Below are 19,871 nucleotides of genomic sequence, written 5' to 3'. Positions count from 1 at the left end.
TATTCATTCTAGAAAATCTCTTGGATTTAGTTTTCTATTACTAATTTATTAATGTTGTCTAGTTTTCTTCTTAGAACAGAAATCTTCAACTTGATATTATCTAATCTGTAAAATTTGAATGTACATTTTACATTATTTAAATATTGTCTAACAAATATTTTCACACTTCTATGTTATAAAATAGTCTTTCTTTTTTAATACTGCTTTTTAAAATCTAAGTTATTTAATATGAGGGAGACCAGGTTTCATGGTATACACCTATAATCCCAGCAACTTGGAAGGCTGAGGTAAGAGGTTTGCAAGTTCAAAGCCAGCCTCAGAAACTTAGTGATGGCTTTAGCAACTTAGATCTTATCTTAAAAAAAATTAAAGAAGCCTGAGGATGTGGCCCAGTTATTAAATATCCCATTACAAAAAACAAAAACAAAAGCATTCTTTTAAAAAGGAAAAAAAACTTAAAACACTTATGCTCAAATTTTAGGTGCACTTTAATGATTGTGTTTTATTTTTTTTTTAAATGAAAGAGGTTGTGACTAATTGTGAACACTATTCATGTAGTGTTCTGATGAAATTAAAATTTGATAGAATCTTAATGAAATATAATTAATTATAGAAATTATTTATGGTTTGACAAAATAACACTTGGCAAATAGAAACAAGTTAAAATGTTCTTATTTTATACAACTATAGCCATTTATCTTAGGAAGAACTAGACTAATATAAAAATTAAAACAAATATATATGTATATGTGTTAAAATGTGTGTGTGTTTGTATGAACACATTCTACTAAAATAGTGTTGTCCTAAAAAACATTGTTTGTGTGTGTGTGTGTGCGTGTGTGTGCACATGTGTGTATTTTTTTTTTTTCTGGAGCATTAAGGAGAAAGTCATTTTACCTAGAAAAATAAGACAAGATGTGAAAAAGGGATTTTTGTTTGTTTTGGAATGAAGAAAAGAGAGAAGGACAATTTAAATAAAAAGATTAGCATGTACAAATAAGCAGTATGATAACATACTTGATATGATCAGGACCAAGAAAGTGATTAGAATGTGGAGAACATAGGAATAAAATCTGAAAAAAAATGAGGTAAGAAAAGTCAGTTAATGTTTATTATGAAGGGAGAATAAAACTACCAATGAGCGCTACAAAGAATACTCAAAGATATACTGCACACAAAAGATCCCAAAACTAATCCCAAAGCTCCCAAATATATGAAGATCAATATTAATCAACTGCATTAGAATCAGGACAGAATTGAATAAAGCAAAAAAATCAAAATGTCAGGAAACCACAAACATATATTCATAATAACACTGAATGTAAGTGATCTCAACTCCCCAATTAAAAGATACAGATTAGCAGATTGTGTCAAAAACAAGATCTAATTAAAAACCATTTTCAAAAGACTCATCTCATAGGCAAAGGCACTCATAAGCTGAAGGTAAAAGGATGGGAAAAAATAGTCCAGGCAAAAGGAGTTCAAAAATAAAGCAGAAGAATCTCATATGTAACTAAGAAGATTTCAAGCAAAAAAATATATATATATTCAGAAGAAGAAAAGAAGGCCGCTGCCTCCTGGTAAAGAGATCCATCCAACAAAAGAAGATATAATGATAGTAATTACATATGCCATGGATGTCAGTGTGTACTATTATATAAAAAATACTCCTTGATACTACATCTCAGAGATATCTTACTACAATAATACTAACTGATTTAAATGTACCTTTATCACCAATAGGTCATCAAAACATAAAAGCAATATAGATATTTCTAACATAAATAATACTATAAATCAAATAGTCCTAATAAAAACTTGAGAATATGTCACCCCAAACAGATGAATTTACCTTTTTAGCAGCTTATGAAACATTTTCCACAATGGAGAATATTCTAGGTCACAATATAAATCTTAGAAAACACAAAAAATAAGAGAGAGAGAGAGAGAGACAGAGAGAGAGAGAGAGAGATTGATTGATTTAATGCCCATGCATTCTATCAGATGATAACTGAATGAAACTAGAAATCAATAACAAGAAAAAGAATGGATGCCACATAAACACATAGAGATTGAAAAACACTCTTTTAAATGAAGAATGGATCGAAGAAGAAAAGGGAGAAGAAATCAAATTCTTAGAAACAAGTGAGAATGGAGATACAGCATATCAAAATCTCTGGGACAGTATGAACACAGTTTTAAGAGGAAAATTGATAACATTGAGTGTCATCATTTAAAAAAAAAGATTCCAAATAAGTAACTTTATGTTCTATCTCCAGACCTTAAAAAGAAAGAACTAACTATAAAATAAGTAAAATACATAAAATAATAAAGATCATAGCCAAAATTAATAAAATCGAGAATAAAATAACAATACACAGGATAAATACAACAAAGACTTGGCTCTTTGGAAGATAAACAAGATTAATAGACTCTTAGCCAAACTAACAAAAATAAATATAGAGGACCCAAATAAACAAAATTAGAGATGGAAAGGAAAATATCACCACAGACACTACTGAAATCAGAGAATCATTAGAAACTATTTTGAAAATTTATACTCCAATAAACTGGAAATCTAAAATACACTGACAAATTTCTAGGCACATATTATCTGCTTAAATTGAATCAGAAAAGATAGAGAAAACATAAACAGACCAATATCAAAATAACAAATTTGAAGCAACAATTAAAAGCCTTTCAACAAATAAAAGTCCAGGACAAGATGGATTCTTATCTGAGTTCTACCAGACGTTTAAAGAACTAACACCAGTCTTTCTCAAATTATTCTATGAAACTGAAAGGGAAAGAACACTCCCAAGTGCATTCTATAAAGTCAGTATAACCCTGATTCCAAAACCATACAAAGACACATCAAGGAAACAAAACTACAGACCAATATTCCTGATAAATATCAATGCAAAAATCCTTAATGAAATACTACAAACCATAGTAAAAAACACATCAAGAAGATAAAACAACACAGACACAACATATCGGAATCTATGGGACACATTGAAAGCAGTTCTAAGAGGAAAATTCATTGCTTGGAGTTCATTCCTTTAAAAAAGAAAAAACCAACAAATAAATGATCTCATACTTCATCTCAAAATCCTAGAAAAAGAAGAACAAAACAACAGCAAAAGAAGTAGAAGGCAAGAAATAATTAAAATCAGAGCTGAAATTAATGAAATCGAAACAAAAGAAACAATTGAAAAATTGACAAAACTAAAAGTTGGTTCTTTGAAAAAATAAATAAAATTGACAGACCCTTAGCCATGCTAACAAAGAGAAGAAGAGAGAGAACTCAAAGTTACTAGCATACGGGATGAAAAAGGCAATATCACAACAGACACTTCAGAAATACAGAAGATAATGAGAAATTATTTTGAATCCTTATACTCCAATAAAATAGAAGATAGTGAAGGCATCGATAAATTTCTTAAGTCATATGATCTGCCCAGATTGAGTCAGGAGGAATTAGACAACCTAAACAGACCAATATCAATTGAGGAAATAGAAGAAACCATCAAAAGACTACCAACTAAGAAAAGCCCAGGACCGGATGGGTATACAGCAGAGTTTTACAAAACCTTTAAAGAGGAACTAATACCAATACTTTTCAAGCTATTTCAGGAAATAGAAAAAGAGGGAGAACTTCCAAATTCATTCTATGAGGCCAACATCACCCTGATTCCTAAACCAGACAAAGACACTTCAAAGAAAGAAAACTACAGACCAATATCTCTAATGAACCTAGATGCAAAAATCCTCAATAAAATTCTGGCGAATCGGATACAAAACCATATCAAAAAAATTGTGCACCATGATCAAGTAGGATTCATCCCTGGGATGCAAGGCTGGTTCAATATACGGAAATCAATAAATGTTATTCACCACATCAATAGACTTAAAAATAAGAACCATATGATCACCTCGATAGAATCGGAAAAAGCATTCGACAAAGTACTGCATCCCTTTATGTTCAAAACTCTAGAAAAACTAGGGATAACAGGAACATACCTCAACATTGTAAAAGCAATCTATGCTAAGCCTCAGGCTAGCATCACTCTGAATGGAGAAAAATTGAAGGCATTCCCTCTAAAATCTGGAAAAAAACAGGGATGCCCTCTCTCACCACTTCTGTTCAACATAGTTCTCGAAACACTGGCCAGAGCAATTAGACAGATGAAAGAAATTAAAGGCATAAAAATAGGAAAAGAAGAAGTTAAATTATCACTATTTGCAGATGACATGATTCTATATCTAGAAGACCCAAAAGGGTCTACAAAGAAACTATTAGAGCTAATAAATGAATTCAGCAAAGTGGCAGGATATAAAATCAACATGCATAAATCAAAGGCATTCCTGTATATCAGCGACAAATCCTCTGAAATGGAAATGAGGACAACCACTCCATTCACAATATCCTCAAAAAAAATAAAATACTTGGGAATCAACCTAACAAAAGAGGTGAAAGACTTATACAATGAAAACTACAGAACCCTAAAGAGAGAAATAGAAGAAGAACTTAGAAGATGGAAAAATATACCCTATTCATGGATAGGCAGAACTAACATCATCAAAATGGCGATATTACCAAAAGTTCTCTATAGGTTTAATGCAATGCCAATCAAAATCCCAACGGCATTTCTTGTAGAAATATATAAAGCAATCATGAAATTCATATGGAAAAATAAAAGACCCAGAATAGCAAAAACAATGCTAAGCAGGAAGTGTGAATCAGGCGGTATAGCAATACCAGACTTCAAACTATACTACAGAGCAATAGTAACAAAAACAGCATGGTACTGGTACCAAAACAGGTGGGTGGACCAATGGTACAGAATAGAGGACACAGAAACCAATCCACAAACTACAACTATCTTATACTTGATAAAGGGGCTAAAAAGTATGCAATGGAGGAAGGATAGCATCTTCAACAAATGGTGCTGGGAAAACTGGAAATCCATATGCAACAAAATGAAACTGAATCCCTTTCTCTCGCCATGCACAAAAGTTAACTCAAAATGGATCAAGGAGCTTGATATCAAATCAGAGACACTGCATCTGATAGAAGAAAAAGTTGGCTACGATCTACATACTGTGGGGGTGGGCTCCAAATTCCTCAATAAGACACCCATAGCACAAGAGTTAATAACTAGAATCAACAAATGGGACTTACTCAAACTAAAAAGTTTTTTCTCAGCAAAAGAAACAATAAGAGAGGTAAATAGGGAGCCTACATCCTGGGAACAAATCTTTACTCCTCACACTTCAGATAGAGCCCTAATATCCAGAGTATACAAAGAACTCAAAAAATTAGACAATAAGATAACAAATAACCCAATCAACAAATGGGCCAAGGACCTGAACAGACACTTCTCAGAGGAGGACATACAATCAATCAACAAGTACATGAAAAAATGCTCACCATCTCTAGCAGTCAGAAAAATGCAAATCAAAACCACCCTAAGATACCATCTCACTCCAGTAAGATTGGCAGCCATTATGAAGTCAAACAACAACAAGTGCTGGCGAGGATGTGGGGGAAAGGGTACACTTGTTCATTGTTGGTGGGACTGAAAATTGGTGCAGCCAATTTGGAAAGCAGTATGGAGATTTCTTGGAAAGCTGGGAATGGAACCACCATTTGACCCAGCTATTCCCCTTCTTGGTCTATTCCCTAAAGACCTAAAAATAGCATGCTACAGGGACACTGCTACATCGATGTTCATAGCAGCACAATTCACGATAGCAAGATTGTGGATCCAACCTAGATGCCCTTCAATAGATGAATGGATAAAAAAAATGTGGCATTTATACACAATGGAGTATTACTCTGCATTAAACAATGACAAAATCATAGAATTTGAGGGGAAATGGATGGCATTAGAGCAGATTATGCTAAGTGAAGCTAGCCAATCCCTAAAAAACAAATGCCAAATGTCTTCTTTGATATAAGGGGAGTAACTAAGGACAGAGTAGGGACGAAGAGCATGAGAAGAAGATTAACATTAAACAGGGATGAGAGGTGGGAGGGAAAGGGAAAGAGAAGGGAAATTGCATGGAAATGGAAGGAGACCCTCAGGGTTATACAAAATTACAGTGAGGGGAAAGGGAAAAACAATACAAGGGGGAGAAATGAATTACAGTAGAGGGTGTAGAGAGAGAAGAGGGGAGGGGAGGGGAAGGGAGGGAGGGGGGATAGTAGAGGATAGGAAAGGCAGCAGAATACAACAGACACTAGTATGGCAATATGTAAATCAATGGAAGTGTAACTGATGTGATTCTGCAATCTGTATACGGGGTAAAAATGGGAGTTCATAACCCACTTGAATCAAAGTGTGAAATATGATATATCAAGAACTAGGTAATGTTTTGAACAACCAACAATAAAAAAAAAGAAGATAAAACACCATAAGGAAGTGCGCTTCATCCCTGGGATACAAGGTTGGTTTAACATACAAAAATCAATAAATGGAATTCACCAATTAAATATAATTAAGAATAAGAATCAGTTGATCATCCAAATAAAGAAAAGTCCTTTGACAAAATCTGACATCCATTCATGTTAAGAATTCTAGAGAAACTGGTGATAGAAGAATTTACCTCAATATTTTAAATACTATATGTGACAAACCCAAAACTAATATCATACTAAACAGAGAAAAACTGAAAGCATTTCCTTTAAAATCAGAAACAAGACAAGGATATTCACTCTCATCACTTCTATTTAATATAGGCCCTTGAAACTCTAGCCAGAGGAATAAAGGAAGAGAAGAAAATTAAAGTGATACAAATAGGAAAAGAAAACATCAAATTACTTTTATTTTTTGATGACACTTTGAGTTGAGTTTAATGCAGAGGTTTAATTTCATTTTATTATATGGCCTTCCATTTTTCCCAGCATAATTTATTGAATAGACTATCTTTTCTCTAGTGAATGTTTTTGATGCCTTTGTATAGTAAGAGATAGCTGTATTTATGTGGGTTTGTCTCTATGTCTTCTATTCTGTACCATTGGTCTATGTGTCTGTTTTGGTGTAAATACCAGCCATTTTTGTTACTATAGCTCTGCAGTATAATTTATGGTCTGATATTGTGATGCTTCCTGCTTCACTTTTCTTGCAGGATTGCTTTGGCTCTTCTGGGTCTCCTATTTTGCCAAATGAATTTCATGATTGTTTTTTTTTCTAGTTCTATGAAGAGTGACATTGGGATTTTAATAGAAATTGCATTAAATCTGTATAATGCTTTTGGTGTATGGGCATTTTGATAATATTAATTCTGCCTATCCAAGAGCATGGAGATGTTTCCATCTTAAGGTCTTCTTCAATTTCTTTCTTTAGTGTTCTGTAGTTTTTTTTTTGTTTGTTTGTTTGTTTTTTGAGATAGAGATTTTTTAAAATATGTATTTTTTTAGTTTTCAGTGGACACAACATCTTTATTTTATTTTTATATGGTGCTGAGGATCGAACCCAGCACCCCGCGCATGCCAGGCAGCACTGCGTAAGCCACCTCCCCAGCCCCTGGTTCTGTAGTTTTCATTGTACAGTTCTTTTACCACTTTTGTTAGATTGATTTCCAAGTATTTTATTATTTTAATGGGATAGCTTTACAAATTACTCTTTCAGTGGATTCACCACAGATGTATAAGAACATATTTGATTTATGGGTTCTGATTTTATATCCTGCTACTTTGCTGAATTCATTTATTAGTTCTAGAAGTTTTCCAGTGGAATTTTTTGGATCTTCTAAATATAGAATCACAACATCAGCAAATAGTGATAATCTAGGTTCTTCTTTACCTATTTGTATCCCTTTAGTTTCTTTCTTCTAATTGTTCTGGCTATAGTTTCAAGGACAATGTTGAATAAAAGTGGTGAAAGAGGGCATCCTTGTCTTGTTCTAGCTTTTAGAGAAAAATGCTTTCAATTTTTTACATTTAGAACTATATTGGCCTTGGGGTTAGCCTTCTAGCAATTGGAGAAATACAAATCAAAACTGAGACTTCTTCTCACTCCAGTCAGAATGGCAATCATCAAGAATATAGTCAACAATAACTGTTGCTGAGGATGTGGGGGGAAAGGTACACTCATACATTACTGGTGGTACTATAAATTGGCGCAACCATTCTGAAGAACAGTATGGAGATTCCTCTGAAAACTGGGAATGGAACCACCATTTGACCCAGTTATCCAACTCCTCAGTCTATAATAAAAGGACTTAAAATCAGCATGCTATAGTGATGCAGCCACATCAATGTTTATAGCAGCTCAATTCATATCAGCTGAACTAGGAACCAACCTAGATGCCTTTCAATAGATGAATGGATAAAGAAAATGTGGGATATATATATACACATACATACATACAATGGAATGTTACTAAGCTATAGAGAATGAAACTATGGCATTTGCTGGTAAATGAATGGAATTGAAGAATAGCATGCTAAGTAAAATAAGCCAATCCCCCCCAAAACAAAAGCCAAATGTTTTTTGTTTTTTTCTGATATTCAGATGCTAATTCACAATAGGGGAGGGCACTACGGAAGAATAGAGTTACTTTAGATTAGGTAGAATAGAGAGAAGGGGAGAGGTATGAGGATAAAAAGGATAGCAGAATGAAACAGACATAATTACCTTATGTACATATATGACTCAGGAACACTGTGATTCTACAACATGTACAATCAGGAAAATGAGAAATCATACCCCATTTATGTATAATATAACAAAGTGCATAAATGTATTCTGTCATGTATAAATAACTAGAACAAATAAAATTTATTAAAAATAGTTAAAGAAATCAATAGATAAGTGAACACAAAGAAGAACAGTATTTGAGAGGAATTAAAATAAGGGGAGTGAAAGCAAGGCAGTGGGGAATTGAAGCCAAATTCCTTGAATGTATGATTCTGTTAAAATGAACCCAACTACAATGTATAAATGTAATGCTCTAATTTAGAGAGAGAGAGAGAGAGAGACAGAGACAGAGAGAGAGAATGAATTTTATCTACAGAATAATCTGATATAGGACTTGATATAATATAAATGTATAAAAAATTATGCAAGTGCCTTAAAATATAAAATTATAAGAATAGAAAAGTAGAATCTCACTATTTTAAAGTTGGCATGTTTTATGCCATCATGATGACTGTATGATAGGTATGAGTGCTCCATTTCACATCATGATGAGACATTTTCCATGGAATATGGTACTTGTGGTATTATGTGTTAACTTCCAGATTTGTTCTCACTGAATTAAACATAATAAAATATAATGTTGATGACTACTTGTCATCTCATTAAATGCCATATTTATTTCTTCAGGGAAAAATAAACACAAAATCATATAAAAACAAAATTAAAAGAAATAGAATATACCTGATATCAGTTTCTCACACCAACATACTCTTGGTAATGACAGTTGAGTGCGATGGGTCCTGGTTCCCATTATATGAAAATGGAATATTTTAATAAAAAGACTCCAAAAGTTTCATCCAGACTTAAGTTGAACACTTTATGGCTACTTTCTTAAGTCCACTATTAGAAAATTGCAAAGATCAACTTAATTCATTTTTCATATAAAGTAATTTACTTTACCCCAATAGCAGCAAACAAGTCCTTAATACCAGGTCCAAATTTCTTATTTTTAAGCTTGTCACCAAACAAATGAGTCTGTTGTTTACGTTTTATAGCTTTTATTTTTGCTGTACCTATATGTTAACAAGCAACAGAATTTTATGACATGTTCAAATAAGTTAAATACATATATAACACATACATACACACACAGATAAATCCAGTTTGTAATGAAAAGGGACATGAATTATTTTTAAACAATCTAAAGTTAATCCTATTAAGTAAAAGACACATCTTTTAAAACAGTGCTGTCCTAAAGACCATTTTGTGATAATGAAAATTTTCCATATTAACACTGTCCAATACTATAACTACTAGTTATATATCTGCCTAATAAATACTTGAAATATAGTTCCTATTACCAAGTAAATTAATTTTTAATTTAATTTGTTTTAAAATTTAAATGGGCACATTTAACATATGGCTAACATGTTTGAAAGCACAGTCATAAAACATGAAAAAAAATATTTGATGTTTCTAAAAACATGTTGTGCCCATGAAATGCATAATCAAGAATCAGATTTCTCTGATGTTACAGGTTTTTTTAGTGCTTCCACATCACTTTACTAGTAATTTAATCTTAAAAACATCCTATGACATAGTGCATATATTGAATCATGCTAGGTAAACAGATCTATATATACTTCATGTTTAAAATTATGAACTATAGACATAAAGCATTTGTAAAAGGAAATAATGAGAAGCAAAAATATTTATTACTCAAATTGTGGTAGACAAATAAAATATTTGGCTGTACGGTTGTTTCATTTGTTCAAAAAATACTATCACAAGACACTATATCTCAATGGAGAGACCACTACCAGTAGGAGATGTAGCTCAGCCATGCTCCGAACTCTTGGGAGCTAAGGGGTGGGAAGTACTAAACTTTAATTAATGAATTATATTTTTACATTCACCTGGTATGTCATGTGGAAAGCATAACAGTGGTATTATAGCAGACCATGCAAGAAGACCGGCAGCAAAAAAATCAATCGACCAAATAAACTGCCATTTTCTATCACTGTCATCTTCCGCAATGCTTTAATAAAGAAAATTCAATAAAAAATTAAAATGCTTTAATTTTCAGCTTTGGGCATTTTATTAAAAATAAAACCATGCACAAACACACGGAGAAAAATTTCTATTAATTTGTAATTAATTAATTTGTAATCTGTCACTATTGTTTGTTAATTTTTGTTAGCAGGGAGTAGTTGGTAGTCTCCCAATTAAATGACTCTTTTTTGATTTCCAGGATCCTAATTTTTTTCATTGTCCTACAGCAATTAGGAAGGGAAAGGTTCTTGTTTGTCCCTATTTAATTGTTTTCTCCATCAGAAACTATGCATTTAGAAGAGAATCCCTTTAACTCTCATCTGTCCTTAAAACTCATTCCTACCCCCTTTAAATTTTGCACTTAGACCTTTAGGATAAGCCTCCCTTTTAAGTTGCCCAATTGATTTTTTATGTAGCATTTGACCCTTTAAATCCCATGTACTTTAAAATCACTTACTTCTGCAGTCCCTTCTCTGAACTTACATATTTGGTATGATTTTATCTTTCCAGTGGTTTGAACAAATCCTCTTCGGAACACCTGTTAGTCAATCTGTCTCTTGCTTTCCCTGTGGTTTTTCTTGCTCTCTCTTTGCTTCTCAGAGATATTGCAGCGGACAGGGTGGGAATGGAATGAGAAAGATCCTGCGTGGGATTTGTTGGCTTTCTCTTCTTTCCCACAGTGATTTTGAGGTTTGAACATTTATTGTCTTCAATTATTGCTAAAGCCATGATTTTAAAAAGAATTTTCATAGTTGTGATTTTTTTTTTTTTGTATCACTTAGGGAGATTAGAGAAAGTTGATTGATTATACAACCACCAATGTTTTCAACTCCTCATACATTGAAGACCTTCTTCAACCAGTCATTGTTGGAAAATGCTCATGTCTACAGGAACCCCAGTTTTGGAGGAGCTGGTGTCTCACAGGTTACTCTACTGCCAACCAAAACCTGGTCAGTCCTAGTTCATAGAAACTTGCTTTCCATTAAATATGGAAAATGCTGACTCTCTTGTCCAATGCTAACAATATTCCTGAATACAAATTCCAGCAAGAAATAACATGGGATTATTCAATCCTTACTTCCATTATCTTCTTTTCATCTCTATTTGAATATGCTACACCCAGGGAATTTTAACTCCAGATCACCATTGGAGTTGTATGTTCCCTTGTTGTTTATAATATTCATAATGTTCTTTTCCACTTTTGAACCCAGCTATGTACTCCAACTGTATATAGTATATTATATGTAATATGATTATTACTTTTGTGTTTGATTAGTATACCTAAAAGAATCTGGGCCATAACTTAAAAAAAATACAACGTATAAGCAAAACATGATAGGATGACTGTGTCTATCAGATAAATTTAGAAATCAATAGATTTTTCTTCTGCCAGAACTAATTGATTGGAAAATGAAATAATATAATGACTCCATACATAAAACTGACAAAATATACAAAATGCTTAGAAATAAGGTTAATGGGATAAGTTCAGTAAAAATATAATAAAACTTTACTGAATGGCATAAAACAAGAACAGAGATAATAGCATAACATGTTATTTTATGCATGGAAAAGATAATTATTCCCAACTTGATACATTAATTCAATTCAAATAAAAGTGTTTTAGTTGTAGTCTGATACATTAATTCAATTCAAATAAAAGTGTTTTAGTTGTAGTCTGAGGTTATCGTCTTTACCTAGAAGATAATTTTGAAAGAAAAAAGTCCCTGATATTTGATTAAAAACAATAATTGGGAATATATTCAAATACTAAATTAAAAATAAAATTTTAGAAATTACAAAAACCTGTAGTTTGACATGAAAAATTGAAAACTATATTGGGCTTACAGACTGGATAGGACAGAAACCCATATATACAATGAGGTTTAATTTCTGATAAAGGTGATTTCTAGTATCAGTTAAGAAACAAAATGGTTTATGAATATCAGTACAATTTGCCCTTTGACAGAAAAATAGAAGCCTGGACTGTGTATCATGTCATATACATAAATATATAAATAAGTTTCAACTGAATATGGAATTTAAGCATAATTACAAAAGTACTGAAGAAAATATAATCAATTATTTAATGATTCTGTAAAGGAAGAACTTTTTAAGCAAGATGAAAATACTAAAACTTTATAAAAGAACAAATAAATAGCTGAATTTAACTATGTAAGAGCTTTTAATGTTTACATAATAAAAGACTCTATACAACAAGCATAAAGACAGATTGAGGGGAAAAAAGTTCTGTCTTTTGTCATATCTATGACTCTTGAAGAACTTTTTTTATAAATTAACGAATTAGTTGGACCTGGGCATTGAACCCAGGGTCACTTTATCACTAAGCGACATTGCCAGTCCTTTTTATTTTTTATTTTGAGACAGGTTCTTAGTAAGTTGTCCAGCTGACCTCAAATTTGAGATCCTTCTGTTTTAGCCTGCTGAGTTGCTGAGATTATAGGTGTCCGTCACCATGTCTGGCTATAAAGAACTTTTATAAATCTATATAAACAATGAGCAAATATAAAGCCAAGAAAGGAAATAAGTATTAAATTAAAACTAAATCAAAATTTTAAAAAAAGTATAAAATTAAAAATTTGTGTTTACTGACATACAAAAATGTAAAAATAACATATTTATGGCATCGCAAGTGATATTTTGATGCATATATATATACCTTGTGTAATGTTTAAATCAGGGTAAAAATATTTATCATCTCAAATGTTTATCATTTCTTTAAGGTGAATACATTCAAAATCATTTCTTCTAGTTTTTGATATATCCAGTCCATTTTCATTATCTGCAGTCACCAGAATATCTAAGTCCTAGGACTTAGCATCTATTGTTCAAACTTTTGCCATCACTTCCTCTCTGCTATGTTTCCCAACTTCTGATAACCAGTATGATACACTTAATTTCTATGAGGTCAAGTTTTTATATTCCACATAAGTGCAATCATATGGTACATGTCTTTCTGGGTCTAGTTTATTTCAATAACATGATTTCTAGTTCTATTCATGTAATAGAAAATGCCAGAATTTCATCCCCTGTAAAGGCTAAATAGTATTGCATTCTATATGGTCCACATTTTCTTTATTCATTCAATAGGTGATGGGCATTTGCATTGTTTCCATTTTTTTGGATATTGCAAATTGGCACTGCCATAATCACGTGAGTGCAAATATCCCTTTGACATGCCGATTTCATTTCTTTCAGACATATACCCAGTTATGGGATTGTAGAATCACATGGCAATTATTTTTTTTTTTTTGAGAAAACTACTTGGAGTTTTCTCAAAAAAAATATAATCAATATAATAGCTATATTGATTTACATTCTGTTTTAGTCAGCTTTTTCATTGCTGTGAATAAAAGACCCAACTAGAAAAATTTTGGTGGAGGAAGTTTTGGGGGGCTCATGGTTTCAAAGATCTCAGTCCATAGAAGAGGCTCCATTCCTCAGGGATCGAGGTGAGACAGGACATTATGGTAAAAGAGTGTAGCAGAGAAAAGCAGCTCACATGCTGATCAGAAAGCAAAGAGAGACTCCATTCACCAGATACAAAATATATACCCCAAAGGCATGACCCCAATGATCCACCTCCTCTAAGCACACCCTACCTGCCTTCAGTTTCCACTCAATTAATCCCATTAGGGGATTAATTCACTGATTGGTTAAGGCTCTCATAAACCATCATTTCTCTTCTAAACCTCTGAGTCACATACCTGAGATTTTGGAGGACACCTCACATTCAAAACATAACATTCCACACCTGGCCCCCCAAATTCATAACCATCTCACAATGCAAAAATAGATTTTATCCATTTCCAAGAGTCTTTGTAGTCTCAACCATTCCAAGATTGCCCAAAGTTCAAGCCCAAAGTCTCCTCTGAGACTTAAGGCAAGCTTGTATTGGGAGTTCCTGTAAAAATCAAAGGTGATTTGCAAGTATCCGATATATGAAGTACAGAGTAGATATTTCCATTCACAAAAATAGGGGCATAGAGGGCTGTGTCTGTAGCTCAGTGGCAGAGCACTTGCCTCAAGTGTATGAGGCACTGGGTTTGATCCTTAGCACCCCTTAAAAATAAAGAAATTTTTAAAAGGCATTCTTTCCATCTACAACTACAAAAAAAATTAAAAAAAAAAATAGGAGCATAGAAAGAAGGGTTGGGACCAAAGCAAGGCTGAAAAACCCTTGGGCAAACAAGTCCTGTAGTTATGTGTCCAGCATTTAGAGAAGAGCTTGTGTACTCCACTCCACCCCTCTGGCCTTGTTGGTTGTACCCTTTCTGTTGGGTTGTCTCCAATTCCTGCAGCTTTCCTAGGACAATGTTCCACATTACTGACACTTCTTAATCTAGGGGGGGTCTCTATTGCAGCTTTCAGCTTCTCCTCACATTTCCATACTTTGCTCTCTCAGGGGCTACCCACAAGGACTTCAGTCTTGGGGCACTTTTTCTAGCCTCCTAAGCCTTCCTTTGAAATCTGGGTAGAAGCCTCCAGGACCCTCTAACTCCAGCATCCTACATTCCTGCAGAACTAGCACCACATGGTTGATGCCAAGGTCTGCTGTCATCTCAAGCCTTCAGGGACCCTGGTTGCAGCAGCCTCTGAATGTCTGGGTGGCTAAACACATTGAAAAACTTCCTAGGCCACCTTGTGCAAAGAAGGTTATCTCCTCAAAAGAATTTTTACTTTTATTTTCTTGAGTCTGAGATGGATATGATCTTGCCACTTCCTGAGATGCCCTCAAGCCATCTTTCTTAATATCCCTGAGCAAAGTCTTTTGCATTTCTTTAGTGTCAGTAATGTATTCAGTGACTGCAAATTCCTTAGCCCCAGTTTTACTGAGCTTTCTGCTTCTGAATATCATAACAAATTTGGCTAAAAGTCTGCCAGCAATAGCTATACTAACACCTGAATGCTATGCTGTCTAGAAATTTCTTCTGCCAGATTAAGAAGTCCATCACTTTTAAAATCAGCCTAGGGCTGGGGATGTGGCTCAAGAGGTAACAAGCTCACCTGGCATGCGCCGGGCGCTGGGTTTGATCCTCAGCACCATATAAAATAAAACAAAGATGTTGTGTCCACCGAAAACTGAAAAATAAATATTTTTTTAAATTCTCTATTCTCTCTCTCTCGCTCTTTCGATTTCTCTCTTCTCTCTCTTAAAAAAAAATATTAAAAAATAAAATCAGCCTCACAAAAGGTCTCAGGACACAGGAAAAACGCAGACAACTTCTCAGCCAGAATGTAACACAAAAGGCCTCTAGTTCAATTACTGATAGTATTCTCCCTTTCCTCTAAATCCTCTTGAGCTCTGTCTTCACTGTTCACAGTCCTATTAGTATTCTGGTCTTCTGAGCTGCCACCATAATCAGCCATTAACCTCTGTTTACTATAATCCAAACATTCCCAGCTTGCACTACTACATTCCTTGGGAATTGAGGTGAGGTGGAACATAGTTATGGAAGAGTACAAAGGAAGGCAGCTCACATGATGATCAGAAAGGAGAGAGAGAGAGAGAGAGAGAGAGAGAGAGAGAGAGAGAGAGAGAGAGACCCCACTCAATAGATACAAAATATATACCCCAATGACCCACCTCCTCCAGCCATATGCTACCTGCCTTCAGTTTCCACTCAATTAATCCCATCCGAGTTAACCAGTCATTTCTCCTCTAAATCTTCTTGCATTGTCCCACACATGAGCTTTTGGGGAACACCTCACATCCAAACCATAACATAAAGCTTCACTCTACTCCACATCTTTAGCAGTTGTTATCTTTATAGTCTTTTTGGTAATAACTATCTAACTTGGATGAGATGCTTTATCATTGTGGTTTTGATTGGCATTTCCCTGATGATTAGAAATGCTGAGCAGTTTTTCATATATCTATCGGCTATTTATAGGTCTGCTTTTAAAAATAGTCTATTTAGACATATTTGGTCTTTAGTTTTGCTTTTTGCTATTGAGTTAATTCCACATTCTAAATATTAACCACTTGCCAAATATTTATCTTGTACATATTTTTCTTATTACATAGGTTGTCTATTTACCCTATTGATTATTGCCTTTGCTGTGTAAAAGCTTCTTCATTTTATGTAAACCCATTTGTCAATTTTTGCTTTTATTTCCTGTGCTTTTGGGGTCTTTTCCTAAAAATCCTTGCCCATTCTAATATACTGAAGACTTTCCCTTTTTTTCTAGTAGTTTCATGCATTTAGGTCTTTAAATCGTTTATACATTTTGAGTTGATTTTTATAGCTGATAAGAGGTAAGAGTCTAGGTTCATTCTTCTGCATATGGATATCCAATTTTCTCACCACGTTTTCTGAAAACACAGTCCTTTCTCTAATGCATGTTTTTCATATCTTTGTCAAAAGTTGGCAGTAAACATGTAAGTGTATTCTAGGCTTTTTATTCTTTTTCATTTGTTTGTTTTTCAATCAATACTATAGCTTTAATTACTATAGCTTTGTAGTGTACTTAGAAGTGAAAGTAGTTTAATGCTTTGTTCTTTTTGCCCAACATTGGGACATTTGGAAATATGCTGTGCTTCCATATAAACTTAGGATTGCCTTTTTAGTTCTATGGTATTTGGATATGTTTTCATAGATTGCTTTGGGTAGTATGTACATTTTAACAACATCGATTTTTCTAATTCATGAACTTACAATGTATTCTCACTTATTTTTCTGAACCTTTGCAATTTCTATTGCATAATTAATATTATGTTTCATCATTTTAATCATAGAGATCTATCACTTCTTTGGTTAACTTGATTCCTAGGTATTTCTGTAGCTATTGTCTTGGCATTGCTTTCTTGATTTCTAATTCAGATAATTTGCTATCGGCATATTGCAATATTGCCAAATTTTGTGTTTTGATTGTGTACTCTGCAACTTCACTGAATTAGATCATTAGTTAGAATTGCTTTTCGTGGAATCTTTGGGACAGTTCTGTCAGATCATGTCATTTGTAGACAATAATGATTTGATTTCTTCACTTTGTTCACCCTTTATTTATTCTCTTACATGATTGTTCTGACTAGAACTTGCAGTATAACATGAAATAAAACTTGTAAAATGGCATCCTTGCCTTGGTCTATATCTTAGAAATATTTCATTTTTTCCTTATATGGTACAGTGTTAGTTGTTAGTCTGTTATATACAGCCTTTATTATCTTTAAGTACATTTTTCTATAGCTAATTTGTTCGGAATTTTTATTATATAAAGAAATGTTGAATTTTATCAAATGCTTTTTCTGCACTTGAGAGGTGATCATATGTCTTTTTTCCTTTATTTTATTGATGTATATTTATTGATTTGGCTATATTGAACTGTGCATATTGATTTGAGTATATTGGTTTTGGTATGTTGGATTACTATTTACATTTGTTTCAACAATTTTTTAAAATTTTTCTTCTTGATTCTCCTTGACCCATTGGTTGTTCTAGAATGAAGTATTTCCATTTATTTTTGTAGTTTACCATTTTTTTCTTGTTATTTGTTTCTAGTTTTATTGCATGGTAATTGGAAAAGATACTTGGTATGATTTCAATTTTTAAAATTTTTTGAGACTTGTTTTATGATATACCATATGATTTATAGTGGAGAATGGTCTATATTCACTTGCAAAGAGTCTGTATTTGAAGTTGTTGGATGAAATGTTCCATAGATGTCTGTTGGGTCCATTTGGTCTTGGGTGCAATTTAACTCATTTTTTTCTTCACTGATTATCTGTCTGGATGAACTGTCTATTGTTGAGAGTGAGATGTTAAGCATATACTACTATTATTCTATTTGAGTCTCTCCCTCTACATCTATTGATATTTACCTTATATATCTGGATTCACTCATATTGGAGGCAAATGAATTTAGAGTTATTATTTCCTTTATTGAATTGATTCCTCTATCGTTGTAAAATGATTTTCTCTTTTTATTCTTTTATGTAAAACCTATTTTATCTGATGTAAGTACAGCTACTCCTGCTTTCATTTCCCATTTGGCATGTAATATTTTCTTCTGTGTCTTTACCTTCAGTCTATATGTGTGTTCTCAGAGATAATTTCTTGTAAACAACACATACTTGAGTCTTTTATCCTTCTACTACTTCTCCTCCTTCTTCTTGACTTTGTTTTATCTTATCTGTCATTTGCTGTCTTTCAATTGTCCAATCGAGTCCATTTACATTTAGGATAACAATTGGTTAGATAAAGTCTTATTAAAATGATTTTACAACTTGATTTCTAATTTTATTATACTTCCTTTCCTTCTCCCCTTTTTAGTCTTCCTTCTCATTTAAGTGAATTACTCTAGTCAGGTGTTTAGTTTGCTTGTTTATAATTTTTTGTTTGTCTAATACAGATTTTTGCCTTGCTTTTAACCATGAGGTTTATGCTAAATATATTTTGATTACAGCAAGCTATTTTGAAATGAGAGCAACTTACCATGATTGTAAAGTTAAGAAAGGAAACAAAAGAAAAATTGTACAAATAAAAATCTCCACATTTTTGCTCCATTCCTTCTACATTCTGAACTTTTGATGTCCCATTTTACATCTTTCTATGTTGCTTAATACTTAATATATTAATGCAGTTATTATTGTTAAATGTTTTGCATTTTAGTCTTAGTACTAAGGATATAAATATTTAATATGCCATGTTTAAAATAATATAACATTATGAATTTGTCCATATAATTATTTTTACACATGAGTTCTATATCTTCCTATTTTTTCTTACTCATTAATATCTCTTTTACTTTGAGAAACACTTTTTGACATTTCTTGAAGGATATATCTGATGGTCATACATTGTCTCAGATTTTTGGAAATTTTTTTCCTCTCTCTTTCATTTCTAAAGGATAGCTTTGGTAGGTATCGAGAGGATAGTTTCTTAAAGTATCTGAAGAGTGTTTTTTGTTTTCCTTTTAGTACTGTAAAAATTTCATTCCACTTTCTCCTGTCCTACAAGGTTTCTGCTGAGAATTATACTATCAGATAAATTGGGACACACTTGTCTGTTATTTATTTTCTTTTGCTGATTTGAGAATATTCTCTTTAACTACAAAACCTTTGAGAGCTTGATTATAATATATCTTGTGTATATCTGGTTGAATTAAATCTGATGTATGGTTTTTGACCATTCCATACCTGAATAACTG

At 32.9% G+C, this 19,871-nt stretch overlaps 1 protein-coding gene across 1 annotated transcript in view; it reads right to left on the bottom strand.

Moving 5' to 3' along the window:
- LOC308655402 (solute carrier organic anion transporter family member 6A1-like) overlaps positions 1-16,091 on the bottom strand; it is a gene marked incomplete at both ends in the record, with an annotated part of 69,212 nt that extends 53,121 nt beyond the window's left edge. The window contains 2 exons of the mRNA XM_081305514.1: positions 9,609-9,721; positions 15,989-16,091. Of these exons, the coding sequence (XP_081161640.1) occupies positions 9,609-9,721; positions 15,989-16,091 (216 nt within the window). The remainder of the gene's footprint in view (positions 1-9,608; positions 9,722-15,988) is intronic.
- Positions 16,092-19,871: the final 3,780 nt, after the last annotated feature.

This window comes from Spermophilus citellus (genome assembly GCF_964194105.1).
Source record: "Spermophilus citellus genome assembly, chromosome: 1".
In the NCBI taxonomy this organism is placed as follows: Eukaryota; Metazoa; Chordata; class Mammalia; order Rodentia; family Sciuridae; genus Spermophilus; species Spermophilus citellus.
This window is presented reverse-complemented; position numbering and strand designations above follow the sequence as displayed.